The following is a 17,351-nucleotide window of genomic DNA, read 5'->3' on the forward strand; positions in this document are numbered from 1 at the left end:
GTCACTATCAGTCTTGTTTTGGCCCCTTTTGTCCCAACACTCACAACCACAATGAGCCAAATTTGTCTCTGATTATTATGGATTTGTTTATTTCATATAAATTAGAATTAATTGAACTAACATTAAAGATAATAAAGAGTTTTGGTACCTCAAAAGTTTCCCTGAATTTCCTTGTCTTAGTTTGTGTTTCAGGTTAAAGTGCGTTGTCTGTGAGAATTACTCGTCCCAAAGTGCTCTCATGTCTTAGTAATCATGCAATAATGGTTTCGTACCAGAGCCACCGCCGTATGGCGGCGAGGTATAGTATTGTACGAAACCAATGACTGCGACCAGCAGCGTGCAGCCCCATACGCATAGCTAACTGCGACCAGCAGCCCCATACGCATAGCGTAATGGGGCTTCGCATTGTAGCATTCAGGATCAAGACAGAATTAGTATCGCGGGTAAATGTCAACTTGAAATCCAAAAATTTCTTCAATTTGAAGACTTACCAATTAAGTTGAAGTATTGAAAACAGGCTTCGGACAACGTTTGGTTCTGCCAATAATCCCTTTCTGTTCGAATTGATGACTGAATGTGACTCGGTCGAGAGGACCTTGGGAGAGCTACATACGCTGAATACTACGGCCAGCGCATGCGCACACAAACATCTTATCCGTTCATGGATTTTAAATTTGTGCGCATGCGATGTGTTCGCATGCACTGGCTGTAGTATTCAGTGTATGTAGCTCTCCCAAGGTCCTCTCGACCGAGTCACATTCATTCATCAATTCGAACAGAAAGGGACTATTGGCAGAACCAAACGTTGCCCAAAGCCTGTTTTCAATACTTCAACTTAATTGGTAAGTCTTCAAATTGAAGAAATTTTTGGATTTTAAGTTGACATTTACCCCCGATACTTAATCTGTCATGATCCTGAATGCTACAATGCGAAGCCCGATTACGCTATGCGTATGGGGCTGCTGGTCGCAGTTAATTGCATGATTACTAAGACATGAGAGCACTTTGGGGCGAGTAAGTCTCACAGTGTTAGTTATATGAAAGGTACTTTAACCTGAAACACAAACTAAGACAAGGAAATTCAGGGAAACTTTTGAGGTACCAAAACTTTTTATTATCTTTAACAACTCGAAGGCTACTTGCGGATAAATTCAATCTAGATTTGTCCTCTTGTTGTTTGTGCTCTTACATGATTACCTGCCTTCACACTTTTCTTTTCTTCTTCATGAGACTTTGTGAGAGCATTATTTCCTAGTACATCATGTATTTGTTCCTCTGTTTCATTCACTGAAGTGGTAACCATGGCTACAGGAAGAGAGGGAGATGGATCGGGGCGGAGAAGGGGCGGAGGAGGGGCGGGAGACAGTATCCAGGGAAGTCTCAATCAAGTCTTGCAGTACGCCATCGCGAATACGTCGACAGACTCCCCGTCACAGCCACGAGAACAGGAGGAGAGAGAGGCACTCACTGCAGAGGTCAGTTTCAAGAAAGTTTTAGGTTTTTGTCACTCCTATTCTTCTTTTTCTTCTTCTATGACAGGGACCACAATCAAATACAGTTTGTGCAGTACTATGGCATTGGAGTTTGATTGTGAAAAAAAAAAATGTATGGGGTAGATATGTGATACAGCTTTCATTTACCCAGTTGCAAACTAGTCCCAAAGTATACTCGCGAAGGTGTTTATAGGAAATGTGCTCTATAGCAAAACTAGCTTATTCTTAATGGATTAATGTTAAGATATTGTCACTTCCTGAAGTAAGACGGGGTGGATCCAGGAAATCTGTAAAGGGGGGGCGTGACTAATATTTCTGGTGCCACTACCGGGTTTCATTTAATTTTTTTCTTTTATTTCTTTTGTTTTTAACAAAAAATAAAGGGGGGGGGGGCGGGCGTGCGCCGGTTGCGCCCCCCCCCCCCCCCTGGATCCGCCACTGTAAGAGAAAAATGCAAAACGAGACATTACATTTTTATGTATAACTACACTCACACACATGCAATTATGTAGAATATCATGCAGATTGCAAACTGAGTGAAAAAAAAAAAATTGTATTCACCATGATTTCCTTTGGCGAGATATTTAGATGCAGTTTCATACAAGTTTATCATCTATGTCTAATGAAAATAATTCAAAGACTTTAAATTGTGGTGAGTGGACTTGTAAAAAATGTTACTGTCATCTCACAAAAATCCTAACTCAACAGCAATCATCAATCAGATAGACGAAAATGTGGGTGATTTTCTGTTTCATCTCCTCTTTGTTGTGGCATGTATTCTATGTGGCAGAAAAAGGAATTCATGGAGAAGGTCTTTGCAGAAATGCTGCGTGATGAGGTGAAGGAAATGAAAGAGCACATCGACACACTCAAGGGAATCCTCAAGTCGGAGACGGAGGAAGACCAAGAGACGAAGGAAGAACGCCTTGAGTTGCTGCTCGATCTCTGCGAATCAATCGACAATGCCCAAGGTAGGGCCGGTTCCCCCACATTTCAGTTTCTGTGCCTTGTTTTATGTTCCCTGTGCCTATTTTTATGCCTCCGCCACGAAGTGGTGCCGGAGGCATTATGTTTTCGGGTTGTCCGTCCGTCCGTCCGCTTTCGTTTACGTGATAACTTGAGTAATGTTTACTGGAATTTTACCAAACTTGGTCCAAGTATGAAGTATGATAGGTCAATTATTTGATTAGATTTTGGGTGAAATCGGCTAAAGGTCAAAGGTCAATGTCAAATCATGAAATTGTATCCGTTTACGCGATAACTCAAGACTGGATAGAGCAAATTTCACCAAACTTTGTTGGAGGATGATGTATAATGGGAAAATTACTTGACTAGTTTTTCAGTGGAATCAGACAGAGGTTAAAGGTCAAAGATCAAGGTCAAATCCCAAAATTTATCTGTTTACGTGATAACTCAAAACTGGATGAAGCAGCTTTCACCAAACTTGGTCCAAGGATGATGTATGATAGGACAATTAGTTGAGTAGATTTTAGTGACATTGGCAAGAGGTCAAAGGTCAAACGGTCAAGGTCAAATGCTACAAATGTTGCAATTTCCCCCATATCTATGCAATGCCCAAAGGTATTTTCTTGAAACTTGGTGTGGACATGAACTATTGCGTAGAGATTCTCCACAGAGAGTTTCATGTCATAAGGTCAAAGGTCAAAGGTCAAAGGTTAGGTGAAAATGTTGCAATATCACTTTTCTCGCAAGTTGAAATGGTTCAATGTATCTTCGTGGAACTTGGTACATACACATGTACTGACTGGCAGGGATTATCTAGGGAATTTAGGGGTCATGGGTCAATAGTCAGGGGTCAAAGGTCAAGGTCATCTCAAAATTTTACTATTTCCCTCATATAATATGCAATGCTTGCATTATTAGTTTCAAAACTTAATACATTCATTACCTAATGGAGATTCTCTGGGAAATTTCCAGCCAGAAGGTCAAAGGTCAAAGGTTAAGGGTCAAAGGCCAGGTTTCAATGCCCCCCCCCAAAAAAAAAAAAAAAATGCATTTTGTACCGTCATTACACTCTTTCTTCATACCTTAGAAATTACTCAATGCATAAACTTATAAAAAGGTCTGTCAGAATTCAAGTAAAAATTCCCCATATATGTGTACCTGCACTCTAAAAAAATTAAAGCAAACCCAGTTCAAGACATTTCTGACAAACCTGTCATTTCAATATTTTGCCAGTTATGTGAAACTATCATGGATCACACATTGTGAAGACATTGTACTACAGTTGAACCTCTCTTATCAGGCCTCCCTTTATCCGGATCTCTCTATTATATGGACGCATTCTTGCCGTGATTTTTTTTTTTTTTTTTTTAATAATTACGGGAGGAAAGGGGGATTCCCAACTCCTTGAGAACTCTTACACAAACACACATGAATTACATATTACTTCCAACATGATTAACATACATTACATCAAATTTCCTTCCAAATTGCTTACCTTCAGACATTTTAACATCCCCAAACATCCCCAAATCATCGCAAGAACATGGACACAAGATTATGCGCTTGAGTCCTCTCACATGTAACTATGGAAAGGTTGCAGTATACACATTACTACATGTGGTACTACAATGGGCTACATCAGTACATGTGTATGTATATGCACATGTATAAAGCATTGAGTCTCCCGTATCCGGCCAAATCCCTTATCCGGATGAGCCCCGGTCCCGAATTGCCCGGATACGAGAGGTTCAACTGTATACGCCTATTGGGAGAATCATGCATTATGGTGGAGGCATCAGTCGCCATAGCGACATTTCTAGTTCAATGCTGTTTCTATCTGTATTGATAGTCTGACAAATGCCCCAGTTTAACATGTTGAGGACGAGTCCCAAGTATACTTGGGCAAGTGTCTATGGGAAATGCGTGTTGTTGCAAAATCAGTCCGTCCTAAACGGGTTTATAGGAACATTCCTACTTTTTTTAAAATTCATACTTTTGGAAAGAAAAAGCTTTATTCAGCTTTTTGTTGCTATTATGAATACTTACTCATGGTGCTGGATGGAATATAGATAAACATTTTGACATAAAAAATTCTGCCAGTGATTTACCCATTTACTGCTATTCATTGAAACTTGGGATTGGTAGGTATTATAGTCCTAATGAAATAAGGAAAGACGATACTTGGAGGATTTTTAGCATGAAGGGGATGCCAAATTCTTACAAAATAGTATTGCAGCTACAAGATATCATCATGTTAGCATACATGGCAGCTGGTCCTAGTTAGTCAGAATATATTCCTGCTTTTTCAGGAAAGAAATTGCATGTAACAGTGTATTCGTATTCTTATGAGCATTTACTTATCAAATAGTTGAGGAGGCAAGATTGGTAAAAGTGCCAATTCTGCCGCTGTTCTTCCCATTTTTTCCAGTTTGTGTATTTTCAGGGATGGCTGGTACATATGCATCAGTTGTCACATTCTTTGTGAGTAATGATTCTTCTTTGAAATTGAATAGAATGTAAAGTGACCCAATCAAGACTTCTTGCTTTATGATAACTCTTTTAAATTCCTTTCTAAACCAAAGATTTTCTGAAACTCGGTGGAACCGACGTCGCCATGTCGCTGTGCAAGGACCCCAGCGCAGAGGTCCGGTGGCGTGCCCTCGACCTACTTGCCACGACAGTCCAGAACAACCCCACGAATCAGGGGGCCATGCTGGACCGTGGAGGCCTGAAGATGTGTCTGCAAGTGCTCGATGAAGATCAGTCATACCAGGTCCGGGTGAAGGCGCTCTACGCAGTATCCTGTGAGTTGCATACGAATTGTATGCGCTTTTTACTTTTCTTGTACATTTTGCCATATCCTGTGATCAGAGACACCACATATCCTCAGTTCTACACTAGGCTCTCTGAAAGATAAAATACTCTTTTATGCTCTTACATGAAGAAATTGCAAGCCTGCTTTTGGGATTGCTACACCTCTGCCACAAAGTTTCGCCAGAGGCATGATATTTTTGTTTTGTTGTTTGTTTTTTGCCTTTCTCAAGATGCATGTAATAATTCTATTACGTAATACTCGTATAAGTCTTCAGAGGTTAGCATTTCCCAGGTGTTTAAGGCAGTGAAGTCACATAATGAAATTCAAAGTAGGTAAAAATTCCAGGCAGTCCCAGTTGGCTATAAATACCTGTGTCAGTGAGCAGTAAGCATCTTTTTCAAGTGTGACGGCAGTGAATCATACCAGGGAGGTGAGACACCTCCCTGATTATACATCTCAAACTCCAATGTCTAGTGATCGGGAAGACGACGCTACCTCTCAGCCCCCATCCCCGCGGGAGATCAGGGCATGGAAGGCCGCCTTGGAACTCAACTACCGGTATAGAGAGACCGAGATACTCTCCCGCTTCATGGATAGGGCGGCGGCACACCGTGGTAATGACAAACGGCATGCGAGCCATGCCAGCTGGTGCAGGAGAGCTTCTCCTCCCGGCGATTAGTCCGGACATGCGAGCCATGTCCGCGGGGACAGGGGCGCTGCCCTGCCCATCGAAGACTTCAGCGAGCTAGCCATCCCCATCGGCAGCTCATCAGACGACGATATTCTCATGTCAGCCTCCTTCCCGGCAAAACTGATTGCGTTACCCTGTATGGGTGGCCTTGACTCTGCCCTTGTGGTTATGGTCCTTTTGACAACCGAATTGATCCGGATGCCATGCCCTTACAGCCAAACTCTTTCAAAGCCTGGTACCAAATTTGATTTTAACTGAAATTCTGATCTCATTTGGGCCAAATTTAAAGACTGGCTGATTTACTAATGAAGGCAGTCACACTGCCACATCAGAAGGTAAGTCTCTGTAAAATCGCGAAGCAAATGCTCAATTGCCATCGAATGCCCAAGCAGTTCTCACACCAAAAATCGAGAGCAAAATTTGGGCGATCCTCCTTCACGAGGCCTTGGGTCTTGTGAGCTCCCACTTCTACAACAAAATGTAGTGAAGGGACTTCTATACCACATAGATAAATCCTTTCTGAAATTCACAGATCATGCACGGATAATCATCCATGCAATTGACACAACGAGAATTTGAACAACTCATGTCACCATCGATGGCCTGACACTCCCAGGCTTTGCTTATCGTATGATCTGAGCATGCACCATCGAGGTATCTTGAAACCCCTTCTCAACCCTTCTCAACAACACTTGCGCAGCAAGTCGATTCCACTTGGTAGAAAGTTGTTCAGAAAGACATCTGAGAAAAATTGACAAGTGTCACATAAGCATACATCGTGGGTCATGAATGTCTCTACGCAAGCCAGTTTAAAAAGAAGAGTACTGTCCAAAATCGTTCAGTGCTGGAAATCTCAAGCTTTCCAAAGATGACTGGTCAAAATAATTCCCGAACCTTGGATATTGGCCACAATATTTGGCTATGAAACCAATAATTTCATTTCAACCCCATACCAATAAATTTTTCCTCTACAAAGTGTACATTCTACCGAGGAGGAAAAGGCAACCCATGAAGAATTGTCTCCGAAGATTCTCGCAAAGCAAGCTATTAGAGTGATTCCTCACATGGAGTATCAACTCTATTCTAGCGCTACCAAAGACTGGCGGTCTAAGTCCAATCATAAATTTGAAAAACTTGAACAAATTTGTAAGATACGAACACTTCAGAGTGGAACAGTTTCGCTTGATTACGGCCTTAATTTGCCCCTCCAAAGGGTGCATATTTATCGGTATCCGTCCACCTTGTTCATCAAGCATAGTCTTTCGAATAAAAATAGTATTTTTACTGCTTTCCTTCATTGCCTTCCATCTGGCCTTAATTCGACCCCGCAGAATTTCCTCAAAGTTATGAAACCTGTCTTTGCCTCGGTGAGGAGTAGTGGCTTTAAAACAATCACCTATTTCGATGATATCCATATTCTTTCTCACACAAGAGAAGAGTGTCTTGACAAAGCCAATTTTATGATCAACTTGTCACCCTTAAAGAGTTTCAGTAAGGATTTCGACAAATCCAGTTTCAACCCAAAGCACGTCGAGACCTTCCTTGGTTCTCATATTAATTCCCAGCAAATGATTTTCAGTTTTTTCCTCAGAACAAGATTGACAGATTACTGCCCTTGGAAATTCAATCTTGTACTATATGGCAACGAAACCAAATTTCGGGAATTTAATGCTTTCCACAAAGAAATCTACATTCTCGTCACTTGGGACTAGAAAAAATAAATCAACTAATGCTCTGCGTAAAGCAGAAGATGACTTCGACACGAAGTTTGGTTTCGTTATCTAGTCATGCGATACAAAACATTCTTTGGTGGTGGCTGTCTCGCAAGACAAAGAATTATTTTCCACCTCCATTAGCATGATAATTTCAAGCGATGCTTGCATCTCAGTATGGAGAGTAGTTAATTCTGAACAATGACAATTCCTTTGCTCAGAGAGTCTGGAGTGCCAAACAGAATTCTCCGCATAGCAATGTGTGTGAACCTCTTGCAAATTCAGAACGGTCTTGAAGCCCTGTGTGACTCGTGTACCAATAAAAATGTGCTTATTCATAATTCGCTCAGACATTAAATTCTACAGCTAGTAGCATACCTGACCCGAACGAATTCGCGGCCAACATTGGAATTGGTGTCTAGCAATTGGATATCAGCTTCACATTCAACAGATGTAGATAATTCTGAAGTTTCCTGCTTGTCTCGCAGAGACATGAACAACTAATTACTATTTTACATGCTTTTCACCACATAATCCACAAACTCTACATATAGATTAGCAACGCTCCTCATGTCAAATGGAAGCCGAGTTTTATTGCCCAGAATTTTGATGCCTTTTTCCTTACCCTAGAACGTTTTCAGTCCTCCACAAGCTTCAACTGAACAAGGTGACCTGAGCAATCGTCACTGCCCCAATGGTGGCGGCAGCCATGGGTCTCATTATCGCTCGAAATGCGAATAGCCCCACCTCTATTACTCCACGAGAAAATTCTTGCCCCACACCCTCACCCACCGACGAGCCTCCAGCTCACACTAGCCGCCTGCATGGGTGCTCTCTGCCAGCGATGACAAGTGGCAGACACATCGCAGCACATTGCAAAGCTCCTTTCATCATGGCGAGAGAATACCAATAAACAAAACAAATGAGGGTGCTTGAAGACAGTAGCTATGTCTGTATTTTGAACAATCTTGTGATCCTTTTTAACCCATCTACAGAACACGTTGTCAGCATTCTAAGCCTATAGCATAGCTTTTCAACAAAGCCCACTCCACGATTAACTCATAGACCTGCTCGGTCTTCCATACTACCTGAAACCGAGAGCTATGACATAGGCAAACAGCCCCTAATAGTCAGACTTATGAAGGGCGTTTCTATTAAACTCCGACCCTCGCAAGCCTAAATCCGGGGATCTTTCAATTGTTTTGAATCACTTTTTATCGTTTCAAGATACCTATGAACTATAGATTCCTTCAGTGCCATGAGCCAAAAACAATTTTCCTAGCTCATTTCGGCAAAACGTATACAAATGCTGAGACATCTAGTTCTTATGACATTACCGGAAGATGAGGCCACGTTTGCACATTAGAGATATGAAAGGTATATCTCTAACCAGGTAATTAAAGTGCCTTCTTGTACCTCCAACCCTAAACTCTGTGTTCCGATCAACTCTTTACGAGTATAAAAATGCACAGAGCATCTCCAACAAGCAAGTTCAGAAAGCAAACTCATAATTTCTCCGAAACATCCCACTTCCAAATCGGTGACGACAAGCATCTTGGAGCGGAGGCTGAAAGCCAGTCCCTCGCTGCTGCTTGTATAAACACTTAAAATATAACTAATATACTGTCAATAGCTGTACGTATACATCCCTGTACACTGTACTGACTGCTGCATACAATTAGGTATGAATATATTGTTGCTATGGGAACATGTACCGAGTTTGTTCTGTCTTCGAGATCAGTATGAAAGGGTACCACAGGACGTACCTCGTGTTCACATACATAAGGATTTGGGAGCACAGTCATCCCGCGTTCATCCCAGACTCTGGTCTGGTAAGACATCCAAGGATGACTCTGGTCTGGTAAGACATCCAAGGATGCCAATATGAAAGGGGTATCACATTCTCAGCTCATAGCTACAGAAGCGCCGCAACTTCTAAACTTTCGCGCATGGAGTAGAAAGGTCTTAACGAAATCTTGTCCACAACTGACTGGACGAACGCTGGTACATTTTGAACCTTCTACCTTCTAACAATTGATTCCACATTAGTTCAACAATTCTCAGTTCTACTGAGTTAAAAAGATGCATGTAAATTGTGATAGTATGTGTATACCTGTATATTAGTATCTCAATTAAGAACAATATGTCCTAATACGAGTCAGATAAGACACAAGACCATCACGTTACGTTGTGCATTGGAAAATGGCGACACATTACCCGGCCACTCGTTTATAGGAGATTCGGTCCACCAAACTGATGAATTTAAACTCTAATATCAACCCAAAATGCAGTGGACTTGCCTCTAATTATTGCTGCAATATTACTTTGCCGAGTATGAACTGGTTAATGTCTAATTCTTCCTTGAAATGTACATGAATTAAGGAACATGATTATGATTATGTCTTGATTGGAAAATCGGTACAAGAGGCCCATTTGATTTGTCTGTGCGCTATCATGCTTAATCCTGCTCCAGTTAAAGCACGCAAGGTATCAAAATGATATCATACTCAAAACATATGCCTTGCACCTTATACTAATAGGTTCTCAAGCAAACTTTGCTCGAGTTCTTCTCCTGCTTGCGACAATGTGTGTCACCATCGATAAACACTCTCTATGCATGAGGTGTCATGACTAAAGTTTCAACCTTGTTGTGAAAACTGTCCATCATCCTTCTTGTCCTCTTGCCCTCACTCATGCCACAGACTGACTTCTGGACGGAACTTTGAACATGCTAACCTCTGAAGACTTATACGAGTATTACGTAATAGAATTCCTAAATTATACAAGTAATAAGAAGTATAATTAGAATTCTATTAGTAATAATGAAGTATAAGTCGAAGAGGTTCTCACCCAGCATCTCATTTAACCCTATAAAGCCCAAGGGGGGGGCACATTGTGCCCCCCCTACCAGATTTTCCTTTGCCACTCCTTCGTCCTTAATCCAATTTCAACCAAATTTGGTGACTTTTCCTAAAATCTTATTGCGAACATTTTGATATATAATTTAGCTATATTTGATGTTGCTGGTTGCCATGGCAACCATAAACTGACAACCATGTCAGTCAGATTTTGCATCTTTTTTCTGTTCCCATTTCATTTAACAGCATTACAGTGTATGAAATGGGTGTTTCTTGGCTGAAATTTGTTGAAGAAGCAAAATTTGAAGTAATTATGGTCCTGGAAAGTTTTTCTTATTATTTCCTTTGTTTTTATGTGACAAAGGCATAAAACAATAGATATATTAGAGATAATTGAAAACAATAATATTTTCTACAGATTGCCCTTATATCTTGAGTTATTTTGATTCCTTCACCCAAGTTATGCCCCTAATATCATTAGTTTATCATATTATCAATTTGCAATCTCAAAATTCCACTATTATGCAAATATGAAATGTCATAACTATACATGTACCCATCCCAAACATTTCATCTCAGGTCTCATAATGTATCACTATGTTGATATGTATAGCGCCCCCATGTGGTGACCTTGAGAAATTTCAAACATAACAAATAATAAAATTCCACTTGCTTATCATTTGTGGCAAATATGAATATGATTGGTCTATTAGAAGACATATATAATGGGGATAAGGAAATTATACCGAAAAATCATGTTTTTAGCAGATTTCCTATGTATTTCTTTATATTTTTGTAAATAGCGCCCTCCATGGGTGACCTTGTGAAAATTCAAATGTACGGTCATGTAGAGTATGAGTTACTCTACCCACGTGCCAAATATGACGATGATACATCAAATGATAAAAAAGTTATATAGGGGGGGCACAATGTGCCCCCCCTTGGGCCTGCGAGGGGTCAAAATAGCTTGGGCTTAATAGGGTTAATCGATACTCTTCAGTTCTGAACCCTCCCTTTCCAACACTGTACAGAAGTCAAAACTGGTGGGCCCTACTGTATGCTGATGTTCTGCTTAATTGCTTGACATGAGATGTCCATACGTATAAGAATGCTCCGTACCTTTGGAACAGCAATGATTGTGCTTTATTTATTGCTTGTCTGTATGATGAGAAGGACCAGTGAGCTAATTGTCTGCATTGCACCCAATACTGCATGGTGTTGCTGGTCTGTCTATTTAAAGCCGTATTCTCTTTGAAAAGATGCTTACTGCTCACTGACACAGGTATTTATAGCCAACTGGGACTGCCTGGAATTTTTACCTACTTTGAATTTCATTATGTGACTTCACTGCCTTAAACACCTGGGAAATGCTAACCTCTTCGACTTATACTTCATTATTACTAATAGAATTCTAATTATACTTCTTATTACTTGTATAATTTAGGAATTATACACCATTTGGGGTTTTTCTGTGATTTTGATTAAGGAATATTGCCCAGTGCTGTATGATATGGGCACAGCATACCTACCAATGATTCCTTTTTCGTGGAATTATTCCTGTCTTGCAGGAAAGAAGCCTTGGTTAACCCCATATTGCTATTTTTGTGAACATTTGCTATTACTAGTGTTAGATGGTAGATGGCTGGCAAGTTAAGCGGCTCCCTGAGCACATCAAGGGCTGAAAGCATTGCCACATCAGTTCAAATCAATATGCTATGTGACAGCTATGTGAGAATTATTAACCCGTTGAGGATGAGTCCCGAATATACTCGGGCAAGTGTCTATGGGAAATGCGTGTTGTAGCAAAGTCAGTCCGTCATCAACGGGTTGAACGGAAACATGTCGGTTCAATCTTTCCATTACATCGTCCACACATTGAAATGTGACCTTTGACCCTGCGACAGGTCTTGTGCGGGAGCATGACGCCGCTCAAGAGGCGCTGGTGGAGGCGGATGGATTCTCCTCCCTGATGAGGGCCATGCAGTCTGACGTAGAGAAACTCCAGATAAAGGCAGCATTTCTGCTTAGCGCCCTCTTGTGGGAACAGCCCAAGTTTAATGGTGAGGGGAGATACTGTAAAACATGATATATTTGTGGCAGGAAATTTTTCGCAAATTGGAGCCAAGAGCCTTTTACGTGACATGAAGTTTTCATGAATTACCACTGGCATTCAGTGCATAAAGTGTAGACAAGAACTTTCACATGCATTTTAAATCCACGAATCTTGGCGCTCGTGAAATTAAAATGCATGCGAACATTCCTCGTTTTACAGTAGAGAAAAAGAAAGAGGAGAAACCATTTTCTCCTCGGTTTTTAGGTGATCCGAGTATCCTTCGGATCATCTTCTGTATCTGTACAGATTCTTTATTTCTTTATTTCTGGACAAAAGTTATGCAGAGGTTAGCTCAGAAAGTCCTCTTCCTATCAATTTCAAACTCATACCATATGTGACCTGCTACAACAAAATGATCCTAAAGTCGGGCGAGGTCGATTATTTGAAAATTGCATGACACAATTCCCTAATCTTTCTGCTTTAAATTGATATATAACACGTCTCATAAAAATAATCGGCTGCGGAGGTATCGATGTTTAAAAGAAAGCATGTCAAGACGTCTGGGAAATCACTGTTTCGAGAAAAGCGCCCATAAAGTTCTCCTTGCGACGCAATCACAATCAAGAGACACGCAAGTCAGTATTCACCTCCGGACAATAGAAGTTAAGCCCTAGCAACCCCCGAAATGCTCCTTCAAACACAGCGTCGGCGGTCTCCTCACCAACCAATCAGTGACCAGGATGTCAGGAGAAGCGGCTAGGCATAGCGCAACCCGCCCGCACGCACCAGTCGACTGGGCAGTGTGCGAGCTTCACGCTTCGGTTAGCGGCAAGCAGCAAACTGACCAATGAGATCACTCTGGTCGTTGTTAGGGGCGGAGCCTATGTGTGGCGCTCAATCCAAATGTTCGAACCAGTTTCTGCTTCGTTGAAACGCCAAAACAACATGGCCCAGAAAAACGCTATTTTTTGGTCTTTCCTTTCATCATTTTGCTTCAAAATTTCGACAGATGATAGAAGACATGTCAGACTCTAATAATATGTCAAATTCAGAAAATCGTAACTTTTGACCAATTTTGATGCTCTAACTTCAAACTCGATTTTCACGGTTTCGACAGTGCGCGACTTTAGGACCATTTTGTTGTAGCGGGTCACATATATGTATCACGTCCCAAAGACGACAAATCTAATGTATCATAGTGATCAGTCGACCGTGACGTCACTATGACGTCATTATATGAAAACACATTCTCAATCATATCTCATTAATGGAATGGAATTTTTCAATGAAATTTACGTCACATATATTTCAAGTTATGCGCATTCTACTCATGTTCTCAAAATTCATATTTTCTCTCAAAACTTGCGCGTATGCGCTCGTTGAAATATTTGTATCTTCAAATCGAGCTGAAATTTTTTTTGCACACGTTTCAGACCATTTGGAGCATTTTTTGAAAAATTGAAAAAATCGGACGGACGCGTACGCGCGCGGATATATACGCACGCACAGCTCATATGCAACAGAAATTTCCCGTTTTTTCACTCTTATCGGATGCCTGAAATGTCAAGGAATATTTCTACCAAGTTTCAAGTCAATCCGACTCAATATGACGTTATACGGGCCCGTCAAAGTTGAAATTCCGCGCGCGCGTCAATGGCGATATACAGTGCAACTATGCCAAAAACCCGCCAATTTTAAATCCGATTTTACTCGTCAGGATGGATGGTGACTTCCAATTTTCTTTATATATTCTGAAAGCTGATGAGTTGTACATGTCATTTTATGGGTTGGCGATGCTGGAAAAATGATTAAAAGATCTCAAATTTCTTAATAAAGCAAAAAAAGTAAATTTTCAAAATGACGTCATCAAATTTCAAGTTCACTCGAGCGTATCTCACTTATCCTTTGCCAATTTTCACCCAGATTTCAGTATGTTGTAGCTTATTGAATGTTCTTTCATTAATGTAATAACAACATTTTGATTAGATGACGGTATCACCTCGTAAAAATGGATTGAATGTAAGCTTGTCAAATTTGACCAGTTTACGTGTTATCTCTATGGGAGTGCAGTTTTTCTGGAAATGAAAATTGACATGACTATCTTTATCGAGCACTAGCCCACTTACCCTTCGGTGAATTTCTCCCAGATTTTAATATGTTGTAGCTGAGACTTTGGGCTATCGTAAATGTGCCCTTCGTTTTTTCATTTGATGTCGTGATCACATCAAAAAAACTTGGTTCAAAATAAACCTTATCTTCGATGTATTGAAATATTTCTTTCTTTCTGCATCTTTCTTTGCAATAACTTAAGAAAAACATACCCTATCACCACCATATTTTGCACATGTTTAGTTCATGTCACGTACATTATTTCATAAAATAACAACTACTTGATCAGACGCCATCTTGGGTATGTAAATTAGGGTCAGAGGTCATAAATGTATCATCCTGTATCTTGGTAAATGCATGTCCTTTCTTTCCCATATTTTGTACATGTAAAGACCATTTTACAAGGATCATTTCACAAAATAACCACTTTTTGCTCAGATGCCATCTTGTCTGTGGAAAGTGGGGTCAAAGTTCAAATATACTTCATTCTGTATCTTCGTTAGTATACACGGAATTGTGTACCATAGATGGCAGATCTGACTCCCTTTTCTAAATGAGAATCCAAACATCACACGGCCAATGTCCACTAAACACAGATGAAACCGGTATGGTCATGCCTATTGGGATCAGGAGACTCGAACAATTGATTTCCGAACAGATCGGATGTGCCCATTGGCAAAGAAAGCAGTGGGCATTTTAGTTGCTGAACAACACACACCAGGGGCCAGTTGCTTAAAAGTTTCTACCTGAGAAACCTCAGGTTGATTTTTCAACAAGATTTTTCCTGTGTTGAAGTCAATCCAAGTTATCATTTCTTACCAGAGTATTTTTTTTTTTTCAGTGTAAATGTATTATGCAACAGGCCCCAGGAATTAAGGAACTTAATGGAACACAGTCATCCTCACCTAAAGTAACCGTGCACAAATGAAAAAAAATTTGCTAGAAAATCCAAGAAAAATTCTACCTTGGATGGATATAAATGTGTTTAAATTCTGTTGTGCACATCAAATTCACATAAATTGGAAGGCTTTCTCTACTTCACTGTGGATTTGACCGAGGCAAAGTTGATTGTACTTCTATTCACATAATTATGGTGAGGTGTTTTCAACGTGATGATATGTTATACTGTAAAACATGATATATTCGCGGCATGAATTTTTCGCGAATTGGAGCCGACAGCCTTTTTCGTGGCATGAAATTTTCGCGAAGTGCCACTGACGTTCAATGCATATAGTGTAAACAAGGACTTTCGCGTGCATTTTAATTTCGCGAATCTTGGCGCTCACGAAATTCGCGAAATTAAAGTGCATGCGAAAATTCCTTGTTTTACAGTATATTCTTATTACTTTCTCCCCCATCCCAAATGTTCCACCCTCCCCTCTTCCCTTTCCCCCTCCCCTCTTCCTTTCCCCCAGACACCCTCCACAACATGGGGATGGTGCAGCAGCTCATTCACATTCTACAGGGCGAGCATCGCATGTTCCATGAGCACGTCATGTCGGCCGTTCTCCACCTGGTCTCCGGGCACGACGGTTGCTGTGACGACGCGCTGAATCCCCAACTCGGCTTCCGGACCTTCTTGGAGAACCGTGTCAAAGAGCTGACCGGCAAGGAAGAGTTCATGGTATGTGGATCGGATGCTGTGCATCATTATTTTATTTGTCAAGAGCATCCCATCAAAGTGAGCAGTGATTTGGAATAAACTAGTAGCTAGTTAGAGCAAAACAAAGATATTATGAAAGGTACCTGGTATTAGCTGAATCTGATGAAACAGTGAAATATGTGACAATTTCATTTTCCCTATGTCATCATTAAAGCCTGGGATATATTTGAGAAGTACAGAAGACTCTAGCTTTACTCTTTCGTATATAGAATCACTTTGTATATGGCTGGGCGTTGTGGCATGTGCCTGTATTCCAGCTACTTTGGAGGCAAGGGCGATGATATGGCTTTTCTTGCATAATTTGTCTTTTTTTTCTAGCATAATACAAGAGTACTTGACTTTTTGAAATTACTTACATTTAAAGTGATGAGAGACTTTGCACCAAATATATATCATTTTCACAGAATTCGAATAGGTGCTTTGAGCTACAGCTCATTTTGGAATGGTAGAAATGAGCTTGGAAGTCATTGTTGTTGTTTTCAGTTTAGAGGTACTTAACAAATCTGACTATTAGCATGTCTTTTTTTTTTTATTATGTAAATGTCTGTTTGTAGGAGGAACTGGATTACAGCCAGAAGCTGCTGGCACTCTTCAGAAAGTTTGCACCTCAGGATGGTGCCACATCGGCGGACAGGTGACCCACTTGCAGTGCCACCCTCTACCCCTCACCCCCCTTTAATGGCTCCAATCCCTCGAGGCTTTGCTTTGTGGTTTCTCTCTCGGGAGCTCTCGAAGATGGGCAAGAAGCCGAAGGCAGAACCAGTCGGAGCTCGCCATTGCGAGAGGGAAACGCCCTGCATCTGCCTGTGCCACTGCAAGAAGCTCGCGACTGCGCACATGAAGCCCATGCATGCACATGATGTGTGACCCTGGATAACAAAACTCACAAAAAGTTGTCTGGTTTGATTTTGCAATTGATGTAAAAGTAGCCCTCTGGTAGCACAGCTGTTTGGGACTTTTTGGTGATATCTGACAGAGTTACCCATTTTCT

General features: G+C 40.9%; 1 protein-coding gene across 1 annotated transcript; it reads left to right on the forward strand.

The window, feature by feature from the left end:
* The first annotated feature begins 1,301 nt into the window (after nucleotides 1-1,301).
* Nucleotides 1,302-17,033, forward strand: LOC139723967 (hsp70-binding protein 1-like). Its single transcript, XM_071635167.1, has 6 exons — nucleotides 1,302-1,475; nucleotides 2,284-2,464; nucleotides 5,042-5,263; nucleotides 12,440-12,595; nucleotides 16,113-16,321; nucleotides 16,915-17,033. The coding sequence occupies exons 1-6, from the start codon at nucleotides 1,302-1,304 to the stop codon at nucleotides 16,996-16,998; spliced, it is 1,026 nt and encodes a 341-aa protein (XP_071491268.1). The 3' UTR covers nucleotides 16,999-17,033.
* The last annotated feature ends 318 nt before the right edge of the window (nucleotides 17,034-17,351 follow it).

The sequence above is a fragment of the Diadema antillarum genome, unplaced genomic scaffold (genome assembly GCF_040938485.1).
Source record: "Diadema antillarum isolate AM-2024a unplaced genomic scaffold, OU_Dant_1.0 scf00000204, whole genome shotgun sequence".
NCBI lineage: Eukaryota > Metazoa > Echinodermata > Echinoidea > Diadematoida > Diadematidae > Diadema > Diadema antillarum.

Excerpts from the sequence above, each read along its gene's own strand:
- LOC139723967 (XM_071635167.1), top strand. The coding sequence starts at position 1,302 with ATGGCTACAGGAAGAGAGGGAGATGGATCGGGGCGGAGAAGGGGCGGA. Across the intron at positions 1,476-2,283 it reads GAGAGGCACTCACTGCAGAG|AAAAAGGAATTCATGGAGAA; the intron begins GTCAGTTTCAAG and ends TCTATGTGGCAG. Across the intron at positions 5,264-12,439 it reads GGCGCTCTACGCAGTATCCT|GTCTTGTGCGGGAGCATGAC; the intron begins GTGAGTTGCATA and ends ACCCTGCGACAG.